Source organism: Dermacentor albipictus, chromosome 4 (assembly GCF_038994185.2).
Source record: "Dermacentor albipictus isolate Rhodes 1998 colony chromosome 4, USDA_Dalb.pri_finalv2, whole genome shotgun sequence".
NCBI classification, from domain to species: domain Eukaryota; kingdom Metazoa; phylum Arthropoda; class Arachnida; order Ixodida; family Ixodidae; genus Dermacentor; species Dermacentor albipictus.
In genome coordinates, this window is record NC_091824.1 from 11,389,320 (window position 1) to 11,411,028 (window position 21,709).

The window sequence follows — 21,709 nt, forward strand, 5'->3', positions numbered from 1 at the left end:
AATAAATAGATATATAAATAATGTTTTCTAGTATTGTGGTGAATTTTGTTAAAAGTACTTGAAATTGTATTTTTTTTATTGTTACTCTGTACTCACTCCTGCTATGTCTCAGAAACTGAGACAGCAGTATTTGTAAATAAATAAATAAATCCATGGGGTGAACGCATGGCAGAAGGAGGATGAGAACAGAAAGGAGCGACGCACTGAGGAATTAACGGAAAAGGAAGCGTGCCGCTGCCTCTTTGAAGGAGCTTGAGCTCAAAAAACAAAGTGTTGGCTGACACCATGATGTAGTTGTCCCTCATTGAAACCAAAATAAACTTTTTAAAGTGCAGAAACCCAACACTGAGATGTTGTGTACGGGCTGAAAGTACGTCAGGACAGTTGAGGTTGAATTTCCAGTTGCAGAAAGAGAATCTTAGTCGTGACTAAGTTCAGGCCTCATACCGATAAGCTTGCTATCAGTTGATAGAAATAGCTTATATTCAAAAATATTTGCTTATGTATGCATCTCCTTTCCATTCGTATTTGAAAATGTTCGACACAATTTGGAATTGGTTTTGCCATTTTTTTCACTGTGCCCTCTGTTTTCTTTTTAAATAAAATAGGTATTACTCCACACTATTCAAATTGGATTTAGTCATTCTTTTTTTCAACATGCTTACTAGAAAGTGACAGCACTGAGCGACATGGTGTCAGCCTGCCTTGACATAAAAGTTCTGGCTCATTCGGGGAATTTTGCAAAGGTGCTCAGGGAAAACATGGAAAACTCGGGGAATTTGGAAATGTCAACTTAGTAGACACCCTGCTTTATTCTTGCATTTACCACTGTTCATAACACTGCATTGGCCACATGCCTTCATAACTGTATAGTCGCCATCTTTGATCATGTAGATAGCCACCACAGTTTCTCCTGCAGCGGTCGCAGCAAAGACTACTTTTGTTTTGACTCGGTGCGCACGTCAGCTGCACATTGACTGCATACCTTCATAACTATGTACTCGCCATTCATGATTGGCTCAATAGCGACTGCGCTTTCATCTGCAGTTGTTGCAGCAAATGGCAGTTTCGTTTTGACTCAGTGTGCACGATGGTCATGTGCCTTCAGAACCACAAGGTCACCGTTCATTATCACATCGATAGTGACCACAGTTCCGTCTGTGGTGGTTGCGGCAAACAATAGTTTTGTTCTGACTCGGTGTAAAGCTGTCAAGGATACAGAGCACTGGCTACATTGTGGTGGAGGAATGATCTGTTGGTGACCAGCTCACTGGTGAGAAAACAATCGGGATGTTCACATTGTAGTGAAAAGTGCGCCTCAGATGAAGACACAGGCCATGCTGCGAACAAAGTCGTAAGTCCTTCCTCGCTGCGAGCACTGATCAGTCACAAAATAATGAGAATTGCAGCTACCACACTGCTTTTGTGCAAAATAGAAACAGGATTTGCCGATTCATTCGGTAAAAGAAGGCATGTTGACATAGTAAGCATTTGTTTATTGTTTTCTTGATACCCTCGGTAGTTTGAAATTCGGTTAATTCAGACATTCTTTTCAGTCTCATGAAATCCAAAAAGGTTTTACTGTACTGCATATTACCAAACTCCATGTAATACTAAATGGAAGTTTCCAGCCCTGAATGAATTCTTATGGTTTCTATGTCATGAGTTCTTGCAGTGAGTTTGCCATAGTTTAGCATAGATGTAATCATTTACAAAAAATGGGTTCATTCAAGGCCTTGTGAATTGTGGTAGATGAGAGTGCTGGGGGGCAGGTGGATCAAGTTTGAATGAAACTAGCGAGCGTAGGTATGCCTAATTGACTTCTTGGTACACTAAGTGACCCAACGATGCTGAACTCTTTGATTCTGTGTATAGATTATTCTTATTTAGGTGGGAGCAGCACTAAGGACACATACAACAGTGAAAGCAGATAGAAAGTGTTTGTTGCACTGCTAGAAATGAATTCTATTAAGGTGAAAGCATTGGCTAGTTAATTATTCAACTAGCCAATGCTTTTACATTAGTAGTTTATTTTTGCCTATCATTTGTCTGCAATTTTCATGTGTGTGACTTGGTTGCTCTTTTATTTTTATTTATCTGTGTTAGTGCTGACTTCTTCAGTGAATTTTAGTGAGGAGTAAAAGAGCGTTTTGTCCCTTGTGGCGAGTAACACAAACCATGCTCCGTGCTTGCAGGCTGGGCCACCAAGCAGCTGTAGTCCGTCTCAGGCACCAAGCGAATGCCGGCCATGTGGTGGTGTGCTAGAGGAGGACTATGGCACCCGCCGAAGCAACACTCGTGAGTGGCTGCTTGAATTGTGCGCTGGTCAGTTTAGTTGAGGCCTGCTGTAAGTTGTAGCAGCAACTGAAGCTTTGCTTCCTTGGGGACTCGCTTAAAGGCCAGCTGCAACAAAATTTTGAACCACATAAAAAGCCTAGTTTAACATAATGTAGCTACAGAGGCGCCTCCTTGCGAAATTTCACGTTTTATGTAGAAGTGGAAGCGTAATGAAAAGCTCGAAAAAATAGCATTTTTGATACTGAAACTGAAGAAACACAACAAAAAACAAACAAACAAAAAAGGGTCACCAATGATTACGATATTCCCCAACGCCAAATTTGAGTGCAGCTCTATATGTGTTTTCATTTCACAATATATTGGCTGGCATGGACAATGGGTCTCGTGCAGCACATTGCAAACGAAGCAAAGTGTGGCGCCACTGTCTCGCTAATCTGAAAGCTGCAAGAGCCAGTGCATGGGTGATGGTGACACGTGGGCGTGATGCACAGAAACCGCCAGACGACGCGCACTACTCTGGCACTATCTTGTAGCCACCGTCACTGCACTGTGCTTTTCTTCTCACACTTTCGCCATGCCCTCCTTCGCTTTCTGCCTCATGATTCGGCTGCACCCTCCTCTCCACTTTCCTCATCGTGGCTCTTCTCTCTCGCCACTTTTTCCATCCCCCGCTGCGTGTCACGTTCGCTTTCATCTTTCACTATGTTTGTTCTCTTAGTTACACTGGGAGCGCCGACGCTCGCCGCAGCAATGAATGCCTAAAAGCTTCACTCTAAAATGCTGCCTTTATCGCTAATGTGAATTGATGCATGACCTTAAGGGGGTGAGCGGCTTCCTGATGTGACCTCTGAGATAAGATGATCACCCGGCATGCTAAAAAATCTCGGAGGCACCATGTTGAGACTTGCGTCCTAGCAACAACCACCAGGAGCACGTGCTGTTCGCTTAGGTGCCGAGGCTTCTAACAAAAAAACTATGCAAATACCTACCCTGCGCCTTTGCCAAAATTGCTTTACGGGTATACAGGGTGTCCCAACTCATTTGCTATGTTTTAGAAAAACCTAGATCGCTCTATGTGAGTGAGACTAAGTGCGTGTTGTTGAGAGTCTTGTTGAGAAATCACCAGTAACTTTCTTGTCCCTGATATCCAATGAAGTAATTAAAAGTAATTATACAACTTTTTCATTATTGTTTAAGTTGTCAAAATGTCAATTAGTCAGTTTTAGAGAATAGTAAGACATCAAACAGGCGTTTCAAGCAAGGCCTACCTCAGGCGTAAACTTTTTCCAACGAATAGAGAAAGCCTGCGAAATATGAAAAATTCAACGTGACTGCGCACCCATGTAGGTGGGATAGCAGCTCCAGCAAACAGTCTGAGTTGGAAAGCAAGTTTTTTATCACATTTAGGAGAGCGCATTTTCTTGATCTTGATACTCAATAATTATCTGGAACTGTTTGTGCTTTGTGGAAAGAACACATGCGCTTCGCCCAGTATCGGATGAACAGCTTTCTTTTTTGGCTGAGTGTGTTTGATAGTGCTGCTATTCTTTGTGTGTATGTGTGCGATCAAATGGTATTTTTCATGTCTTGCAGGCTTCCTCTATTTGTTGGAAAAAAGTTAACACCTGATGCGGCCTTGCTTTGATGTGCGCCTTTTTTCATTTTGACGTCTCTTATGATTCTCTACAACCCCACAATATACGTCTTGACCATTAGAACACCAGTTGTTTTTATTTACAAATTCAATTTCAGTGACCAAAAAATTACCATCAGTTTCTTGACATAGCTCTAAGTACCGTACCGTATTTACTCGAATCTAGGCCGACCCTGATTCTAAGGCAGGCATCACCTCGTACACATTGTACACACTGTGGGCAGCACCTGACTGTGTACAAATTTATTTATTTAGGGCACAGACCCTTGAATATGTGCATACAGAAGCACATGGTCAGAACAGATGAGCTAAATTGCTGAGACAACCAGCAGTTGAACACTCTTGCTGCTATAGTATTTACACAGTGTGCATCCATTAATCCATTAGATTTCTGCTCATGCCAAGAATCCCATTGAAATATGGCTCACACATACAGTCTGCTCAGTGCAAGTGCACCACTTGATTTCTCGCTATCTAGACTCAAAAATAGGTGCTAACATCCAAAGAAGACAAATGTTAATTACAGAAGGAACAAGTGCAGCTAATATTATAAAGGAGGTCAACGAGAAGGAGTGTAGTTCAACAGAACACTTAGCCAGTCTAGTCTAATAGTAATGGCGTAATGGAAAGGAAAAACCAACAGTAGATTATTGGGTGGTTTTACAGGATTAGGAAATTAGTGGGCATAGGATGAAGTCCACTGACAAAAGAAAAGGGTTGTTGGAGTGCTGAATGTTGCCTTCGTTCCGCAGTGGGCATAAAATGGGTTTATGATGATTGTGAGTTTTTCAACTTGGCCATCTTTGGAGCCTACTACAAGGTAATGGTCAGTTTTCCGTAGCGGTCTTGTATGGGCGACTTTGCAACTCTGTTGTGCAGTTGAGACACGGCTGCCATGTGGACGCCCTGAGTCTGACCTGTACGAAGAACCAGGCAGCCGGCCAACACTAACAAATGATGGCCGTCGTCCTTTGGGTAAGTCATGCAGTGGTCTACACCCTTGTTATTTTAAATATGGTACAGCATGCGGGTGTAGTTTGCTAAAATACGGTAAATGCTCATTAATTTGAATTCCCTGGGGATGCTATGAAAATTCGAATTATACAAAAGTCGAACTAATGAAAGTCGGAGAAAAAAATTGCTTGGTTAAGGCACATATATAGTCCAACATGGCGTGAGCATGTGCGCACACACGCTACGTCACGTTGGCGTGAACAACGTCTATACTTCGAATCACTGGCGCAGCCAATGTAACCGGACGTGGCCAACGTGGTCTGACGTGCCCGATGTTGAGGTGGCTCTTGCTCCATGTGCGTGTTCATCGCAATTTCACCCGAAAAGTGAAGCATCGATTGCGGTAGCACATTAGTAGATAGCTATACGAAGTAAGGATAGTAGCTTTATGATCCATATAAACTTGTAAACATTCGCTTACTAACTAAATTAACAAGTACGATGTCACACATGCACGAGTAAACATGAACACATCTCATTAGGTGACTACGGAAACTCGCTGATAAATGCTGTACAGGGAGGAATTGTGGCAGTAGCAGCCAGCCAATTACAGCTCTCGCTTCAACACTAACGAAACGTAGAAAACGCATTGCATACGAAGCTACCCGCACTACACGCACTCTCCAAACATTGCAGATCGCTTTGAAGATGAAGCCCACGCGGGCGCTCAATTTGGCCGCATTGTATATTGCTTTCAAGATACAGCGCCCACATGGCCGCACAGTAAGCAGCAGCCGCTGGAGAAAGACTCCCTCACCCCTCTGCCTCGCCCCCATACCTCGCGCCTCAACCCCATGCAGGAGAGAGTACGCATTCGCTTCGCCTTCCTTGGATTTTCAAATTAAGCCTAGATCACGTGTACGCTTGCAGATGCGCGTAAGCTCGTGTCAGTGCACCCATACATGCGTAGACGGTGCGACATAGCTTGTATCCGTGGAAATGCGGTACGGTTCCGGTGCTGCATTTCACTCGCACTCTGGCTGCCATGCATCAGCGCACTTGGCTATGCAGCTGGGACGTGGTACAATCAATGCTCACTGAGCCAGATTTATATCTTGTGAGAAAGTATTAAGGCAAAAGCCTTAGATGGCTCACGGGTTGAAAAATTGACAGTCCGGCACTATGGCACCAAAATTGATGGTGCCACCATTGATGGTCGAGCTCTTGACCTTTGGTGTTAATTAATGCAAAGTTAACGAATATATAGTTAATTAAGGCACTCGAACCCTCAACCTTTTCTGGGAGTTGAACCCCCGACCTTTGGTGTTAATTAAATAAGTTAGTTATGGTATAGTTAATTCAATATAATAAATTAAGGCACTCTAACCCCCAACCTTTGCTGGGAGTCGAATCCTCTACCTTTGATGTTAATGAAGGCGAAGTTAATTAAGGTGCAGCACTTGAATCCTCAGCCTTTTCTGGGAGTTGAACCCTCGGCATTTGATGGGAGTTGAACCCACGACCTTTAGTGTTCATTAAAGTGAAATTAATTAAGGCAGAGTTAATCAGGATTAGTTAATTAAGGCACTTGTGCCCACAACCATTGGTGGGAGTTGAAACTTCAACCTTTGATGTTAATGAAGGTGAAGTTAATTAAAGCACTCTAACCTATGACCTCTTCTGGGATTTAAAGCCTTGACCTTTGGCGAGCTGAACCCATGACCTTTGGTGTAAGTTAATTAAGATATAGTTAATTAAGGCACTCAACCCCACAACCTTTGGTGGGAGTTGAACACATGGTATTTGGTGTTATTTCAGGCAAAGTTAATTAAGATATTGTTATGTAGGAAGACACCAACGAAAAGCTATTTACAAGCATATTTACAAGGCAATACGCCGCAGTTGGCCAAGAGGCAACAGCCCACGCTAGCTTCCAGTCGTCGTCTTCTTACTGCTCGGCTCTTCGTCATTGGAAATACTATCCCGTAGCACTACCCCCGGCGGCAAAAGCGCCGTTCCGGAGCGACTAAAGGCCAGACTTTGAAGCAGTGTGGTAGGTCTTGAGCCTGCTAACGTGCACGACATCACTAGATGCCAGAGTAGATGACGAGGTTGAGCTCACAGGAGCAGTTTCGTACGTCACAGGCGTCACCTGGTGCAGCACGCGGTAGGGCCCTGTGTATCGCGAAAGGAGCTTTTCTGAAAGTCCGACGTGACGAGAGGGCGACCACAGGAGCACGAGTGCACCAGGCAAAAACTGTACGTCACGGTGGCGGGCGTTGTACTGATGCTGCTGCGTGGTTTGCGAGTCCGTCAGTCGAGCACAGGCAAGCTGGCTTACATAATCGGCGAGGGCGATGGCGTCGCATGCATACTCGGTTGTTGAGGTCACAGCAGGAGGAAGTACCGTGTCAAGGGGCAAGGTCGGTTCGCGACCGTAGAGTAGATAAAATTGAGAAAATCCGGCGGTGTCGTGCTGGGAAGAATTATAAGCAAAAGTGACGTAAGGAAGGGCAAAGTCCCAGTCGTGCTGGTCCTTCGAAACATACTTGTACAGCATGTCGGTAGGAGTATGGTTTAACCGCTCTGTCAGGCCATTGGTTCGAGGAAGGTATGAGGTAGTCAGCTTGTGTTGAATAGAGCAGGAACACACAATGTGGACGATAACTTTCGAGAGGAAGTTACGACCACGGTCAGTAAGCAGGTGTGGCGGGGTGCCACGCACTAAGATAATGTCACGCAAGAGAAAGTCCGCAACGTCACTGGACCAACTGGTAGGGTGAGCCTGCGTGATAGCGTATCGGGTGGCGTAATCAGTTGCGACGGCTACCCATTTGCTCCCATAGGATCACGTAGGAAAGGGACCGAGGAGGTCTAATCCAACACGAAAGAACGGTTCCACAGGGACAGTGATCAGCTGGAGATGATCAGAAGGTAGCACCCGAGGTGTTTTCCGACGCTGGCAGGGATCACAGGCAGCAACATAGCGTCGGACGGAGCGAGCGAGACCAGGCCGATAGAAGCGGCGGCAGACATGGTCGTATGTGCGGGTTACCCCAAGATGTCCTGCAGTGGGTGCGTCATGCATCTCAAAGAGCACAGTCTGTCGTAGATGTTTTGGCACGACAAGAAGAAGATCAGGGCCATCAGGGAGGAAGTTCCTTCGGTACAGAATACGGCCCTTGAGGACATATCGGCGAACGGATGCGTCGGTAGGTGTAGAGCGCACACGCTCGATGAGTACTCGCAGCAATAGGTCTCGGTACTGCTCATCAGCGATGTTAGCGAAGGCAGACACAGAGAAAATGCCGTCGGCGGAACTACTGTCAGCGTCGTCAGGATCGTCTACCGGGTAGCGAGACAGGCAGTCAGCATCCTTCTGTAGTCAGCCAGATTTGTAGGTGACAGAGAACGAATATTCTTGGAGGTGTAAGGCCCAGTGACCAAGTCTTCCTGTAGGGTCTTTCAATGAGCCTAACCAGCAAAGCGCGTGATGGTCTGTCATAACGGAAAAGGGTCGGCCATATAAGTATGGCAGAACTTCGCAACCGCCCAAACTAGGGCCAGACACTCACACTCAGTGATGGAATAGTTGCGCTCCGCGGGCGAGAGGAGCCTGCTTGCGTAAGCGATAACACGGTCGTGGCCACGCTGGCATTGTGCCAGTACTGCGCCAATTCCGTGACCGCTGACATCAGTACGGACTTCGGTAGGCGCAGAAGGATCGAAATGAGCCAGAACAAGAGGCGTTGTGAGAAGGTCGATTAGAAGCGAGAATGCAGAGGCCTCGTTATCACCCCACTGGAAAGAGGCGTCTTTTTTCAAAAGCTCGGTTAGTGGTCGTGCTATGGCCGCGAAATTTTCCACGAAACGGCGGAAGTACGAGCAAAGGCCGATGAAGCTGCGCACATCCTTGACACACTTTGGAACAGGGAAGTGCGTAACAGCACGGATCTTGCCTGGGTCCGGTTGCACTCCGTTCGCGTCAACGAGATGTCCAAGGACAGTAATCCGGCGACGGCCGAATTGGCACTTCGATGCGTTGAGTTGCAGACTGGCTCGCCGAAAAACGTCCAGGACTGCTGAGAGGCGCTCGAGGTGCGTAGCGAATGTTGGGGAGAATACTATAACGTCGTCCAAGTAGCACAGGCACGTGGACCATTTGAAACTGTGAAGCAGGGAGTCCATCATGCGTTCAAAAGTGGCAGGAGCGTTACATAGACCGAACGGCATCACTTTGAATTGATAAAGACCGTCGGGTGTTACAAAGGCAGTCTTCTCGCGGTCGAGATTGTCCACGGCAATCTGCCAATAGCCGGAGCGAAGATCAATAGAGGAGAAATAGGGAGCACCGTGGAGGCAGTCAAAGGCATCATCAATCCGAGGTAGGGGATACACGTCCTTTTTGGTAACCCTTTTAAGGTGCCGATAATCCACCTAAAAGCGCCATGATCCATCCTTCTTTTTTTACCAGCACAACAGGTGACGCCCATGGACTACATTACGGTTGAATAATGTTCTTGGCAAGCATTTTGCGAACTTCAGTGTGAATAACTTGACGCTCAGCTGGTGATACTCGATACGGGCGGCGATGAATAAGAGGGGCATCGCCAGTATTAATGCGATGTTTAACAGCTGTTGTTTGGGCCAAAGGACGATTGTTAAAGTAAAGAATATCTTGGTAGGAAATCGGAACGCGGTAGAGCGCACGATCGTGCTCGGACGGCATGTTGGGTGCAATCATTTTCTGTAAGTTGGCGATGGTACAAGTTGCCGACTGCGATGGTAGAGGAGAATCGGCTGAATGGTCGTCTACTGAAATCGATGCTACAGAGTGATCCTCGAATGAGCAAAGTTGGGCCAGAGACATCCCGTGTGGCAGCACTTGTGTCGTCAAGCCAAAATTGACCACTGGCAGGCAGACACAATTTGCCGTAATGGATAAAACTGTATGAGGTACTGTGATCCCGTGTGTCAGGAGGACGTCTTGCATAGGAGCCGCGATGTAGTGACCGTCAGGGACTGGTGGGGATGACACGAAGTCAACGTAAGTCAGTGCCGAACGTGGCAAGCGAACGAAGTTGACGGAACTGAGGCGACTGGAGTGTGGTTCAGCGGGATCCAGAACAGGCAGGTCAAGGCAGCTCAAGGCGGAGAGTACTGGCAGAACAATCGATGAGAGCAGAATGTGCGGAGAGGAAGTCTAAGCCGAGGATGATGTCGTGGGGACAATGAGCGATGACTGTGAATAGCACGATAGTCGAGCGATCGGCGAAGGAGACGCGGGTGGAACACATACCAATTACCGGGGCTGTTCCGCCATCGGCGACACGGACAACAGGCGTCGTGGCGGGCGTGATTATTTTCCTCAGTCGGTTACGAAGGTCAGCGCTCATTACCAACAAATGCGCCCCAGTGTCCGTGACAGCAGATACAGGAACACCGTCGACTTGCACGTCAAGAAGGTTCAGACGAATGGGCAACGTCAGGAGAGGATCTGGCAGCGTAGGGAGCAGTGCAGCTTCACCTCGAGGCGCTGCATCGTCTAGTTTTCCAGCTGGGAGCGGCGTCCGAAGGGAGTCGGCAAATAGGAGCGACAGCGCTGGGGGCAGCAAGATTGTCGTCGTTGGGGCGAAGGCAAACGAGAATAAGGGCGGTTCGGTGCAGGAGAATCGGTGGCAGCATTATCTGAGCGGGCAGCATAGGGACGAGAAAGGCCACCTGGGGGGCGAGAGTAGGCAGTATATGTAGACTGGTTCAGGGAACTCCAGCGACTGCGACAGTGCCGAGAAATGTGCCCAATTCGATGGCAGTGAAAACAAATTGGCTTGTCGTCTGCAGTGCACCATTCAGAGGGGTTGCGGAAACGCGGTGGGTAAGAAGGTGCGGGACGAGGTGGAATCAAAGAAGCCGGGTGGGTATCAAGGCGATGGGCCGAGCAGATGGTGTGAATACCCATGTTGGCGAACTCCTGGCGGACAACTGCCTGGATCAGGGAAACAGTGACTGCAGGTGCATTGGAGGGGCTGGAGTCGAAGGCAGCCAGATAGGCGGCCTCGATCTCACGCCGGACAATCCTAGTAACATCGCCAGTGTTGTTGCGACGAGGAACGTCGGCACAGGAAGGTGTCGCTGGGGTGTTGGGCAGACGGGCAAACTGTTGGTCGATACGTCGGCTTTTAGCGAGTTCCAGGCGGCGGCACTCTTTTATAACTGCATCCACCATCGCCACGTTGTTAAATACGAGCAAGTTGAAGGCATCATCGGCTATGCATTTGAGGATGTGGGAGACCTTGTCGGACTCAGTCATGTGTGCGTCAACTTTGCGGCACAGAGCCAAGACGTCCTGAATGTACGTGACATAGGGCTCTGTTGACGTCTGCGCACGACCGGAAAGCGCCTTCTGCGCGGCAAGTTGGTGATCGTAGGGGTTGCCGAACAAGTCTCGAAGCTTTTGCTTAAGCGAATCCCAACTGGTCAGCTCATCTTCGTGCATCCGATACCAAACTCGAGGTGTGCCACCGAGGTAAAAGACTACGTTGGCGAGCATGATAGTAGGGTCCCACCGGTTATTGCGGCTGACGTGTTCGTCAGCCGCAATAACCATAGGGCTCTGTTGACGTCTGCGCACGACCGGAAAGCGCCTTCTGCGCGGCAAGTTGGTGATCGTAGGGGTTGCCGAACAAGTCTCGAAGCTTTTGCTTAAGCGAATCCCAACTGGTCAGCTCATCTTCGTGCATCCGATACCAAACTCGAGGTGTGCCACCGAGGTAAAAGACTACGTTGGCGAGCATGATAGTAGGGTCCCACCGGTTATTGCGGCTGACGTGTTCGTACAGGCTGATCCAGTCCTCGACGTCTTCCCCATCTTTTGCTGAGAATACGCCAGGATCACGGGGAGTGGGGAGAGTGATGTAGGTCGTCGAAGTGGCAGCAGGTGTCGGAGCCGGCGGAGTCGAGTTGTCGTCGCCGGGAGCCATGAAGGAAGGCTCGACGCACCGTCCACTGCGAAGCTCCGTGACGAGGTACAGGAAATGTCCACCTCCACCAGATATGTTACGTAGAAAGACGCCGACAAAAAGCTATTCACAAGTATATTTACAAGGCAATATGCCGCAGTTGGCCAAGAGGCAACAGCCCGTGCTAGCTTCCAATCATCGTCATAGTCTTCTTACTGCTCGGCTCTTCGTCATTGGAAATACTATCCCGTAGCAATATAATTAATTAAAGCACTCGAATTCACGACCTTTTCTGGGAGTCGAATCCTCAACCTTTGATGTTTATGAAGGTAAGGTAATTAAGGCACAGTTAATGAAGATAGAGTCAAACCCACAACCCTCTCTGGCAGTTGAACTTTTGATCTTTGGTGGGAGTCAAACCCACGACCCATGGTGTTAATTAAAGTGAAGTTAATTTAGGCACATATAATTAAGACATAGTTAATTAAGGCACTCAGGACCCACAACCTTTAGTGGGATCAAACAAGTAATAGGAAGTGACAACACATTCGAGTTAGAATGTAAAGTAATTAATGTCTCGTGAGTGTGCAGGCTTTCCCTTTCATTCTCTTTAGCCTATGCTAAAGTGACTGTCAACTTTTTATTTTTGTGCTGCTCTTAACAGCTCTAAAAATATAACTATAGCAGCGGGACTATCACCTCTAGAGCCGGTGAAGAAGAAGATGGCTCACGGGCATGTAGCACGAGAAGAGAACGCTCTAGTGCGCTTGTGTCCAGGAGCCGTCTTCTTAACCAGCTCTGGAGAGGATGGTCGCGCCGCTGTGATAACAATGATGTTTATAAATATTAAAGCATTGTGAAACACTGTCAAAACAAAGTATGAAGTGGCGACTGCCGAGGCGTCTATGAGTGAGGCCAGTAAGCGTGTGCTGTTGTGTGTCCACTGTAGATGCAAACCGCCATTCCTTGCGAGGCGTGGTAGGCACAGGGCATGCAGACGTGGGCTTGCGCATGTTGGCAAGCGTACGTGTGGTATGGGCTTTACTCAAAAGAAGGAAAAACCAAGAAGGGCAAAACTGCAACACAAGCACGCCACATTTATTTTCCGTGTGGCAGGACTACTTAAATAATTCATGTGCAGTTGCCTGGTATGGCAGTTTGCTGCACTGAGGATGGCAATCTCTAGACTGCTAATCGTGTTCAACACAGAAGTTAGGGCTAGTGGATAACAGAGCCTGGACATCATAACAAGCTCTAAGGAATGCGAACACCAAGAAGAGACAGAAAGACTGGACGGGCACTTGACATCAACTCAAGGTTTAATGGCGAAAAAACAGCATCATACATGCTGCATGAGCAGAACCCTAAAAAAAAGAAACCGAACACGCAGTTGTCACTGAAAGGAATTCCTGTGCTCTTGAGATATGCTTTTTTCTTTGCATGCAAGGCCACTGAAAGGTGTACTTACACTTTTATCAGTTTCGTTGCTAATGCACAAGATCTGAAAGATTTCTCTACCTTGCTGCGTCGCAAAGCTGCACAAGACACGAAAGTCAGGCATGCATGAGCACTGCCAGCAGTGATCCCGCCAAATGTCCACACCCCCACCAGTGACTTAACACCGGCACGATGCTCTCAATATTTAGTTGACGCAACAGCTGGTCTGGCCAACACCTTCTTGAGGTGGTGCGACAGGTCATGAACACATGGCACAACCACAGACCATGCCTTTTTGGATTCAGTCTAATTGTGGCATGTCTGGCTCCCTAGCTTCACTTCTATAATCAGGCTTCCTGCAATAGAAGGCAACAGTTCTGTGGGAAAGCCAGCATTGCACAGGCGTAGTACTTCGAGCTGCGGGCTGCACGCAACCTGATGGGCACAAGACTTTTTGAGAGCAGCGTGCATGCAGTTTTTTGCAACATGCCTTTTCACCATCTTGGAATGGGCCAAGTTGTAGTTAAGGGCTGGCCTTTTGGACCGTGGTGGTATCCCCAGCACACCTGACTGTCGTGAATTATGATACTATTGATATATGGTATCATGATGCATGACGCATGTTAAGAAAAATGCTGTGTTAGTTTTTTGCTGAAAGCTATGCGGCTGGTGCACAGCTCTCTTGGAGTCCAATGGCCATGCATTTATGTACTGCAAGCACCAAAAGCAATCAACATTAGCAGACAGAAACAATCACATGTCATAGCTGCCGTATTTCTGACACTGCCTCTGAGATTTCGAAGCCAAAAGTGTATTGCGAGCATGCCAGCATCGGAAGCCACAGGCGAAAACTTCAAATTGCCCAGATGAATGCGTGCAGGCTTTTCAAGTGATTTAGTATAATTGGCATTGCAAGTAATGAGGCTGCACAAATTCGACGAACTTCCTGAATTTTATGTATAATTTATGCATGTATATGTATGTATATGTATGTATATAATGTATAATTTTATGTATGTATAAAATAGTACTGCACCAAATACAGCTGTTATTATTTTTAAATGCTTGACGTGAGCTGTAATTTTGCCTCTTGCATGTATGCAGGTGGTAATTTAGTAACACACTCTGCTGTCGGAATATTGGTCATTGTCTTATTTTGTGCCTCAAGTCCCGTCTAGCAGGTAGCAACGATTACAGTGTGATATATTGTTTTATAAAATTAATAAAAATTGGTAGTGATCAGGCACAAATAAAAATGCCCTGCAACTTTTTTAGAATGTGGCTAATAAACACTACTTTCATGAACATATGGTCTTAATATCATTCTACAGTAGGATACAATTAAAAAAAAAACAGCAATTGGCACGAGCACCCGAGGGTTGGACCCTCCTGCGTCTAATCGTGTGGAGCTCAGCCATGTCCAAGGAAAGGGGAATCCTGGGGGTTGAGGTGATGCTGGGTGTTCGGACCATTAAGGCCCCCCCCCGGTACATGCAACACACCTCTTTGGCCTCTGCTTCACGTAGACGCCACCACCGGGCTGACCCACCCGGGCAAATCTGTCGTTGCCTTTTCTTGTCTCTCTCTCCCTTCAATGTACATCTTTCACTCACTTTGAATCTTTCCTGTCTTCTTCTCACTTCTGAATTTCTGATCCTCCAGGCAGCTAGGGTTAACATTGTGGGAAATAACCAACCTTGGTTATATCATATTTGGTTATAGTGGTTGTGTACAGCTGGCGTTGGCAGGCCTTGTTTACAGTAAAATCTCATTACTACGAAGACCACATTAGTGAACTTTTCAAAGTTACGATTTTTTTTTAATTCCCGCCAAAATGCCTATATATTTTCAATGTAAAAAGCTTTCAGTACTACGAATTTCAGATTACCGAATATTTCAGAATAACGTACGTAATTTAATCCCATAATCATGAAGATGCTTTGTTATTACGAAGTTCCGTCGAAGTTTCGGTACTGAATCCCTGAGGCCTACACCTATCATCATCATCCGCAGCAGCAGCAGCAGCCATGCTTTGGGGAACCCATTTCAATGAGTACAGCCCCAGCAGCACCGGCATCAGCGTGCGCGTCGTGAATGGTCATGTTCGGACTCTCCTACTACGTCGTAGGCCTAGCGTCACCACGTTGATAGCAATCGGCAGGAGCTGCGAAGTTATCGGTGCTGTGATTGTGTTGTGCGTTCGGTTTGCTGACAATCAGTTCTCCTGGCCCCCGCATTAAAAAGAAGTGACGCCAGTTTTCGCTCAAAGAAAAAGTGGACATTTTGATGCAGGTAAATGCTGGAAGAAGGCAAGTCAACCTGTGCAGGGAGCATGATACTCCTCCGTCAACAATCGCAACGATGCTCAAGGATCGGGAAAAGATTATGAAATTGCATCGAGATTCACAGCTGGCTCCCTCAAAAAAAAAACGCTTGCGGCTTGGCAACTACCAGAACGTTGACGAGCCAATGTCCTCACGTGGTTTAAGGATGCCAGACAAAACAATGTGCCCTTGTCAGGCCCAATTATTCAAGAGAAGGCGCTACACTTCGCGACCGCCTTGGACATCTCCGCTTTCGATGCAAGTGACGGATGGCTTTACCGCTTCCAGCGAAGAAATGGCATTGCATGGCAGGTTGGGTGTGGCAAAGAAAAGGCAGCAGATGTCGAGAGTGCGGTTGCCTGGCGGAACGAGCACTTTCAAGAGATCATTGAGTTTTTCTCTCCAGGCGATGTTTTCAACGGCGATAAAACAGCATTCTTTTATCAATTGTTGCCTGATAAAACAATGAACTTCAAAGGTGACAGGTGGAAGGGCGGGAAAAAATCACGTCTCCTCGTATTGGTTCTGTTCTGCTGCAACTCCACGGGCACATGAAAACTCAAGCTGCTAGTTGTTGGCAAGTATGCTAAGTCGTGCTGCTTGAAAAACGTCTCGTTGCCTTGCGACTACCGAGCCAACAAAAATGCATGGGTGATGTGACAATTGCTCACTGAGTGGCTGCGGCAGCTCGATGACACAATGAAGAAGAAAGACAGAAAAATTCTCCTCATCGTTGACAGTTGCTCGGCGCATATCGTGAACATGCAATTGAGCAATGTGCAACTTGTATTTGTGCCCCCGAATTGTACTTCTTTGCTCCAACCTTTAAACCAGGGTATCATCAGATGTCTGAAGGCCAAATTTTGGAAGCGTCTTGTGCAGCACCTCCTGATCAATATTCGACTGAAGCTGCCCACACAGGTAAACACCCGTCAAGCTGCAGAAATGCTTACAGGGTCGTGGTGGAACATGAAGGCAAGCACTATCAGCAACTGCTGGCGAAAGGCAGGCCTTTTGAAGGCTTCACCTACACCATAAGACTGCAAGGACACCAAAGAGCTCAATCCAGGACTGTGGAATGAGCTTACCGAGAAGCTCCCCGTTGACACTGCGGTGACCTTTGATGATTACATTGACCGTGATAGCGCGGCAGCTACATCCGCAGAGCTCACCAATGAAGAAATCCTGAATAAACTGGGTGAGCAAAAAGATTGCAGTTGTGACGAAGACAATGCCAACACTGGATCAACACACGAAGAGGAGGAGACTGTTTCCGGCTCAGATATTTTAGTTTTTCTAGAAAAGACGCGATCATTGCTAGGGCGCTGTAAAGATGTCCCCGATGATGTTCAGAGGAAGGTTGAGGATGTGGAGGCATTCGTCCTGCAGCGCTTGCTGTCTGCTTGCCAGAAAAAGATTACAGACTTCTTCAAGCAATAAATTGTAGTTAAACTGTGCCCAGCATTCTCATTTATTAGTTACGTATGAACACGCGCATCTGCTGCAAAGCTATGTAATTTTCTTTGTTGTGTCACATTAATGACATGAAAATATAGGTTTTTCAGTACTACGATAATTCAAATTAACAAATTAAATTCGACAGTCTCGCGATGTTTGTTGTAACGAGATTCCACTGTATCTACAAGGCCTTTTACGTCCCCATGTTGGGCTCCACGGTGGGCGGCTGGCACCATTGCCGAAACCACTCCAATTTGTATGGCTTCCTCTTTCCCCAAGCTCCCTGATTTCCCGCTCACAAAAAGAGGGTGCACCAATGAATCCGTCGAGTTTTTTATTAGGCGCACAAAAATTTTCCCACATTTCTACGTGATTCACAGTGAATCCCCTGAGAAGACCGTAAGAACAGTATCACTTTTTGTTGTCATGACATGCCTGGTGGACACTGTAGGTGGTGTCCCTGATAAAGCTAAGTATTAAAATCTGCCAAAACTCATCTCGTTTGGTGACACCCAAATTTCTGTAAGCTCTCATCGTTCAATGAAAAGTACACGAGGAGTAGTATCAGATCAGGACCTGCTGGAACTGACTGAGACAGAGCTCCTGGAAGGCTGGAAAGGGCAACATGTCACGAATGTGCAGCGAATTAAGATCCAACAAGACAACAAGGAAAGTCTGACAAAACACCTCATACTTACCTTTTGTATGAGCATGTTCCCAGGGCACATTGAAAGATGTTACATCAAAATAAATGTAAGACCATATATTCCAAACCCTCCACACTGTTTTAAGTGCCAAAGATTCAGTCACGGCTCTCAGAGCTGCAGGGGCCGTACCACTTGTTCAAAGTGTGCAACGCATGAGCACTCTGCTGATAATTGCACAATCCACCTCACTGTCCAAACTGTGATGGTGAACACCCAGCATACTCTTGCCCCTCTCCCTCAGGGAAGAAAAAAAAAGAAATCACACTCAAAGTAAAGTAAAACATTTCCTTCAAAGAAGCACGAAAACACCTATCATTTGTGGGGCCTTCTTTCTCCGACGTGGCGCACAGCAGGGGGAAGTGCCACAATGGTTCTTGGCAGCTGTTAGGACCACACAAAGTGGACGAGTGGTAGCTCCGCTGCGGGATCAGCTAGTACTGTTCCGCCACCCAGCAAGAAGTGCCAGCAGGCCACTGGACCTGCAGGCTGTAGGACTTCTAAGGCCTCTGTTCGCACAGAGAAGACTGAAACACCCGCGAGCGTGCACCGCGAGCGGGCATCCAGCACCTTGGCGGAGGCGATGGATACATCAAGTGTATCGGCATCTCAGATGCCGAAGGATTAGCGCAGCTCTCAGGAGCACGCCAAAAAAGACAAACCCTGCATCACGGGGCCCGGAAAGGATCCTGTGGGCTTTCCTCTCTTGAACACATCACAGAACATTTTCACTATCGATACACAAATACTATATCGGAATGTCCAGGGTCTTCTTCACAATCTCGATGCCGTTAAGGAACTCCTACATAAACATAATTCAAAGCTGCTTTGTGGTCAAGAGACTCATCTGAAATGCACACAAAGAAACTGTTTTCGTCACTATGCTATTTTCATAAAAGATGGTGACGAGGCTAATGCGTTGTGCGGTGGTATAGCAATCATTGCAAACAAGTCTGTAGCTTGTCATCATGTAGCCTTACAGACACTGCTTGAGGCAGTGTCGGTGCGGCGAGTTCTCTTTAATAAGTTGGTTACTGTTTGCTTCCATATACATACGTACCTCCACCCTATCGCCTAGAAAAAACAGATTTCTATAACCTCATAAATCAGCTTCCGGAACCCTGCATACTCGTGTGTGATTTGAATGCCCACAACACCCCGTGGGGAGATTTCCTTTGTGACGCGACAGGTTGGCTGATAGAACATTTCTTCTGACATCTGGTGCTTGCCTATTTAGTGAGAAGGAGCTGACCTGTTACAATGTACAACACAACTTATATTCATCGATAGACTTAGCAATTGGTACTGCTTCTCTTCCGCCTGATCTGGAATGGAATGTCATCAACAATCCTTTTGGAAGTGACCACTTCCGTCTAACCTTAACCCTTTGAGGGTCAATTTTTCTCGCCATATGCGACCGCCCAGGGTCGATTTTTGCTTATTGCAGATTCCAATTCTTCTTAGGGACCTATTTCGAAAAAAATTTACCGTAATTTTTCTAGGATGACCGTAAAGTGATAAAAAAATATTTTTCATTCGTATGTATGTACTCTTCATTCATGAAAACAACAATAAAAAGGAAATAAACTTACAAGAATTAAAAATTTGATGCATTATTATACACTTAGTTCAAGGCTTTGAAAATGCGCACACGAGAATATTTCGCTAGATTAAAATGTTCCTGGTCTTACACTAATATTGTGACGTAGCAGTTGTCACTACGTTTATTCAGAGTCGAAGATGTGGTGAACCGATCACGGCCACAGCACGGATCACACTAGAGAGCCAGCCCCACAAGCGATGATGAAGAACCCCATATGAACCCCACATGATGATGATCATGTACAGAGGACAAAGAATAGCTTATAAATGGCCACACTAATGTCCCCTCGCGCGACAGCGGCCATCCTGGCCGCAATTCAAAGGGGCGGCGAATGCCTCGTGAAAGGCTTCATAAGGGAATTGTGGACAACCTCAGCGGCGCAGTAGCGGTGGTCATTTGGAACAATAACTGGTACCACGCGATAATTAACCGGAGAAGTCTGCTCCAAGACTTTGTATGGGCCGATGAACCGAAGTTGAAACTTGTCACACAAGCCAGGAGTGCGAACTGGTCTCTGCAGTAGCACTTCTTTGCCAGGACAGAAGCGCACGACGCGATGAGAGTCGTCGTAATGCTGCTTGCGGTCCTGTTGCCGTGCTTCGGTGTTGATGCGGGCGAGCTGGCGACAACGCAGAATGCAGTTGGCGCGAAGAAAGAGACGTCAAGACAGGAACTGGGCGAACGACCATAGACAAGGTAGAATGGCGGTATTATACGCAAAAGTCACGAATGGCAAAATTGCGTCCCAGTTTCTGTGATCCGGTTCGATGTACATGGCTAGCATGTCTGACAGCGTGTGATGAAATCGCTCTGTGAGGCCGTTAGTTTGCGGATGGTAACTGGAGGTAGTCTTGTGGGTGGTTCCAGAGGCTCCGAGTACTTCGTCTACTAGTTGCAAGAGGAATGCTTTTCCACGGTCGCTCAGGAGGACGCGAGGAGCACCGTGGCGCAGTATTAAGGATTGAAGTATGAATGCAGCAACTTCAGAGGCTGAGGCAGAACTCACACAAGTTGTTTCGGCATAGCGTATCAAGTGATCAACGGCTGTCACAATCCATCGTTTACCGGTGAGAGTCACAGGAAGTGGGCCATATAGGTCAACCCCAACGACCTCAAATGGTTGCGACGGACAAGGAACCGGTTGCAGTTGTCCGCTTGGAGCTGATGTAGGGAGCTTTCGACGCTGACATAGAGCGCAGGAAGCAACATACCTCGCTACACTGGCGGACAATCCAGGCCAGTAGAAGCGACCTTTGATGCGGTCATAGGTTTTCTGGAAGCTAAGGTGACCAGTAGTCATGTCATCGTGAGAAGCCTGCAGGACATCAGCATGCAGAGAGCGTGGCAGGACAGGAACCCAGCGTTGACCGTCAGGGTGATAGACATGGCGGTACAGGACGCGGTTGTCAATCTTAAATTGCGTCAGCTGTCGACAAAGGCGGGCGTTAGGCGGGCGCGAAGCTCCGTGAAGGTGGTCTGTGATGCACCGACAGTAAGAGTCCGCAAATTGATGAGATTGGAAGAATCTATTGTCGTGTTTAGGCATCTCGTCTACAGTAGCCAACAAGAAAGCATGTGAAGAGGGGTCGTGCGAAAGCTTGTCACAGATGGTAGTTGGAGTTCCATTGCATGGTGTCGTAGGAAGCGGACAGCAAGAAAGCGCATCATCCTGGTGTTTTTTTCCGCACTTATAGGTAATAGTAAAGTCGTATTCTTGTAGACGAAGGATCCACCGACCAAGCCGTCCAGACAAGTTCTTCAGCGTCGAAAGCCAGCATAATGCATGATGGTCTGTAACGATGGTGAAATGGCAGCCGTGAAGATAAGGTCGAAACTTCTGCACAGACCAAACGATAGCTTTTCATTCCTGCTCCGTGATAGTGTAATTCTTTTCAGCGTTTGTCAGAACACGACTTGCATATGCGACGACCCTCTCCCCTAAAGTGTCGTCTCACTGTAGGAGAATGCGACCAATGCCGTGACCACTAGCATCCGTATCCAGGAGGGTAGGAGTAGCTTCATCAAAATGGCGTAGTACTCGTTCAGATGTGAGAGCGCGCTTCAGATGGGCGAACACAGATTCACATTTGGGAGACCACACAAAGGGAACATTAGAACCCAGTAATTTGTGCAGAGGTGATGCTATTGAGGTGAAGCCTCGTATGAATTGGCGAAAATAGGAGGCAAGGTCTAGGGAACTGTGCAAATCTTTGGTCTTTTCGGAACGAAGGAAGTGCCGAACTGCCAAAACCTTGTCAGGATCAGGACGAATGCCACCTTTGCTCACAATGTGACCTAGTACCTTGATCGTCTTGCTC

General features: G+C 47.1%; 1 protein-coding gene and 1 long non-coding RNA gene across 3 annotated transcripts in view; one reads left to right on the top strand and one right to left on the bottom strand.

Annotated features, from left to right (window-relative positions):
* Positions 1–21,709, top strand: part of pyd (zonula occludens-like protein polychaetoid) — a 448,973-nt gene that overhangs the window by 309,668 nt on the left and 117,596 nt on the right. For both annotated transcript variants that reach the window (XM_065435932.2, XM_065435931.2), the window contains exons 15-16: positions 2,196–2,298; positions 4,832–4,927. In XM_065435932.2, the coding sequence (XP_065292004.2) occupies positions 2,196–2,298; positions 4,832–4,927 (199 nt within the window). The remainder of the gene's footprint in view (positions 1–2,195; positions 2,299–4,831; positions 4,928–21,709) is intronic.
* Positions 2,267–21,709, bottom strand: part of LOC135904932 (uncharacterized) — a 240,890-nt gene continuing 221,447 nt past the window's right edge. The window contains exon 4 of the long non-coding RNA XR_011513814.1: positions 2,267–2,403. This is a non-coding gene — a long non-coding RNA (uncharacterized lncRNA). The remainder of the gene's footprint in view (positions 2,404–21,709) is intronic.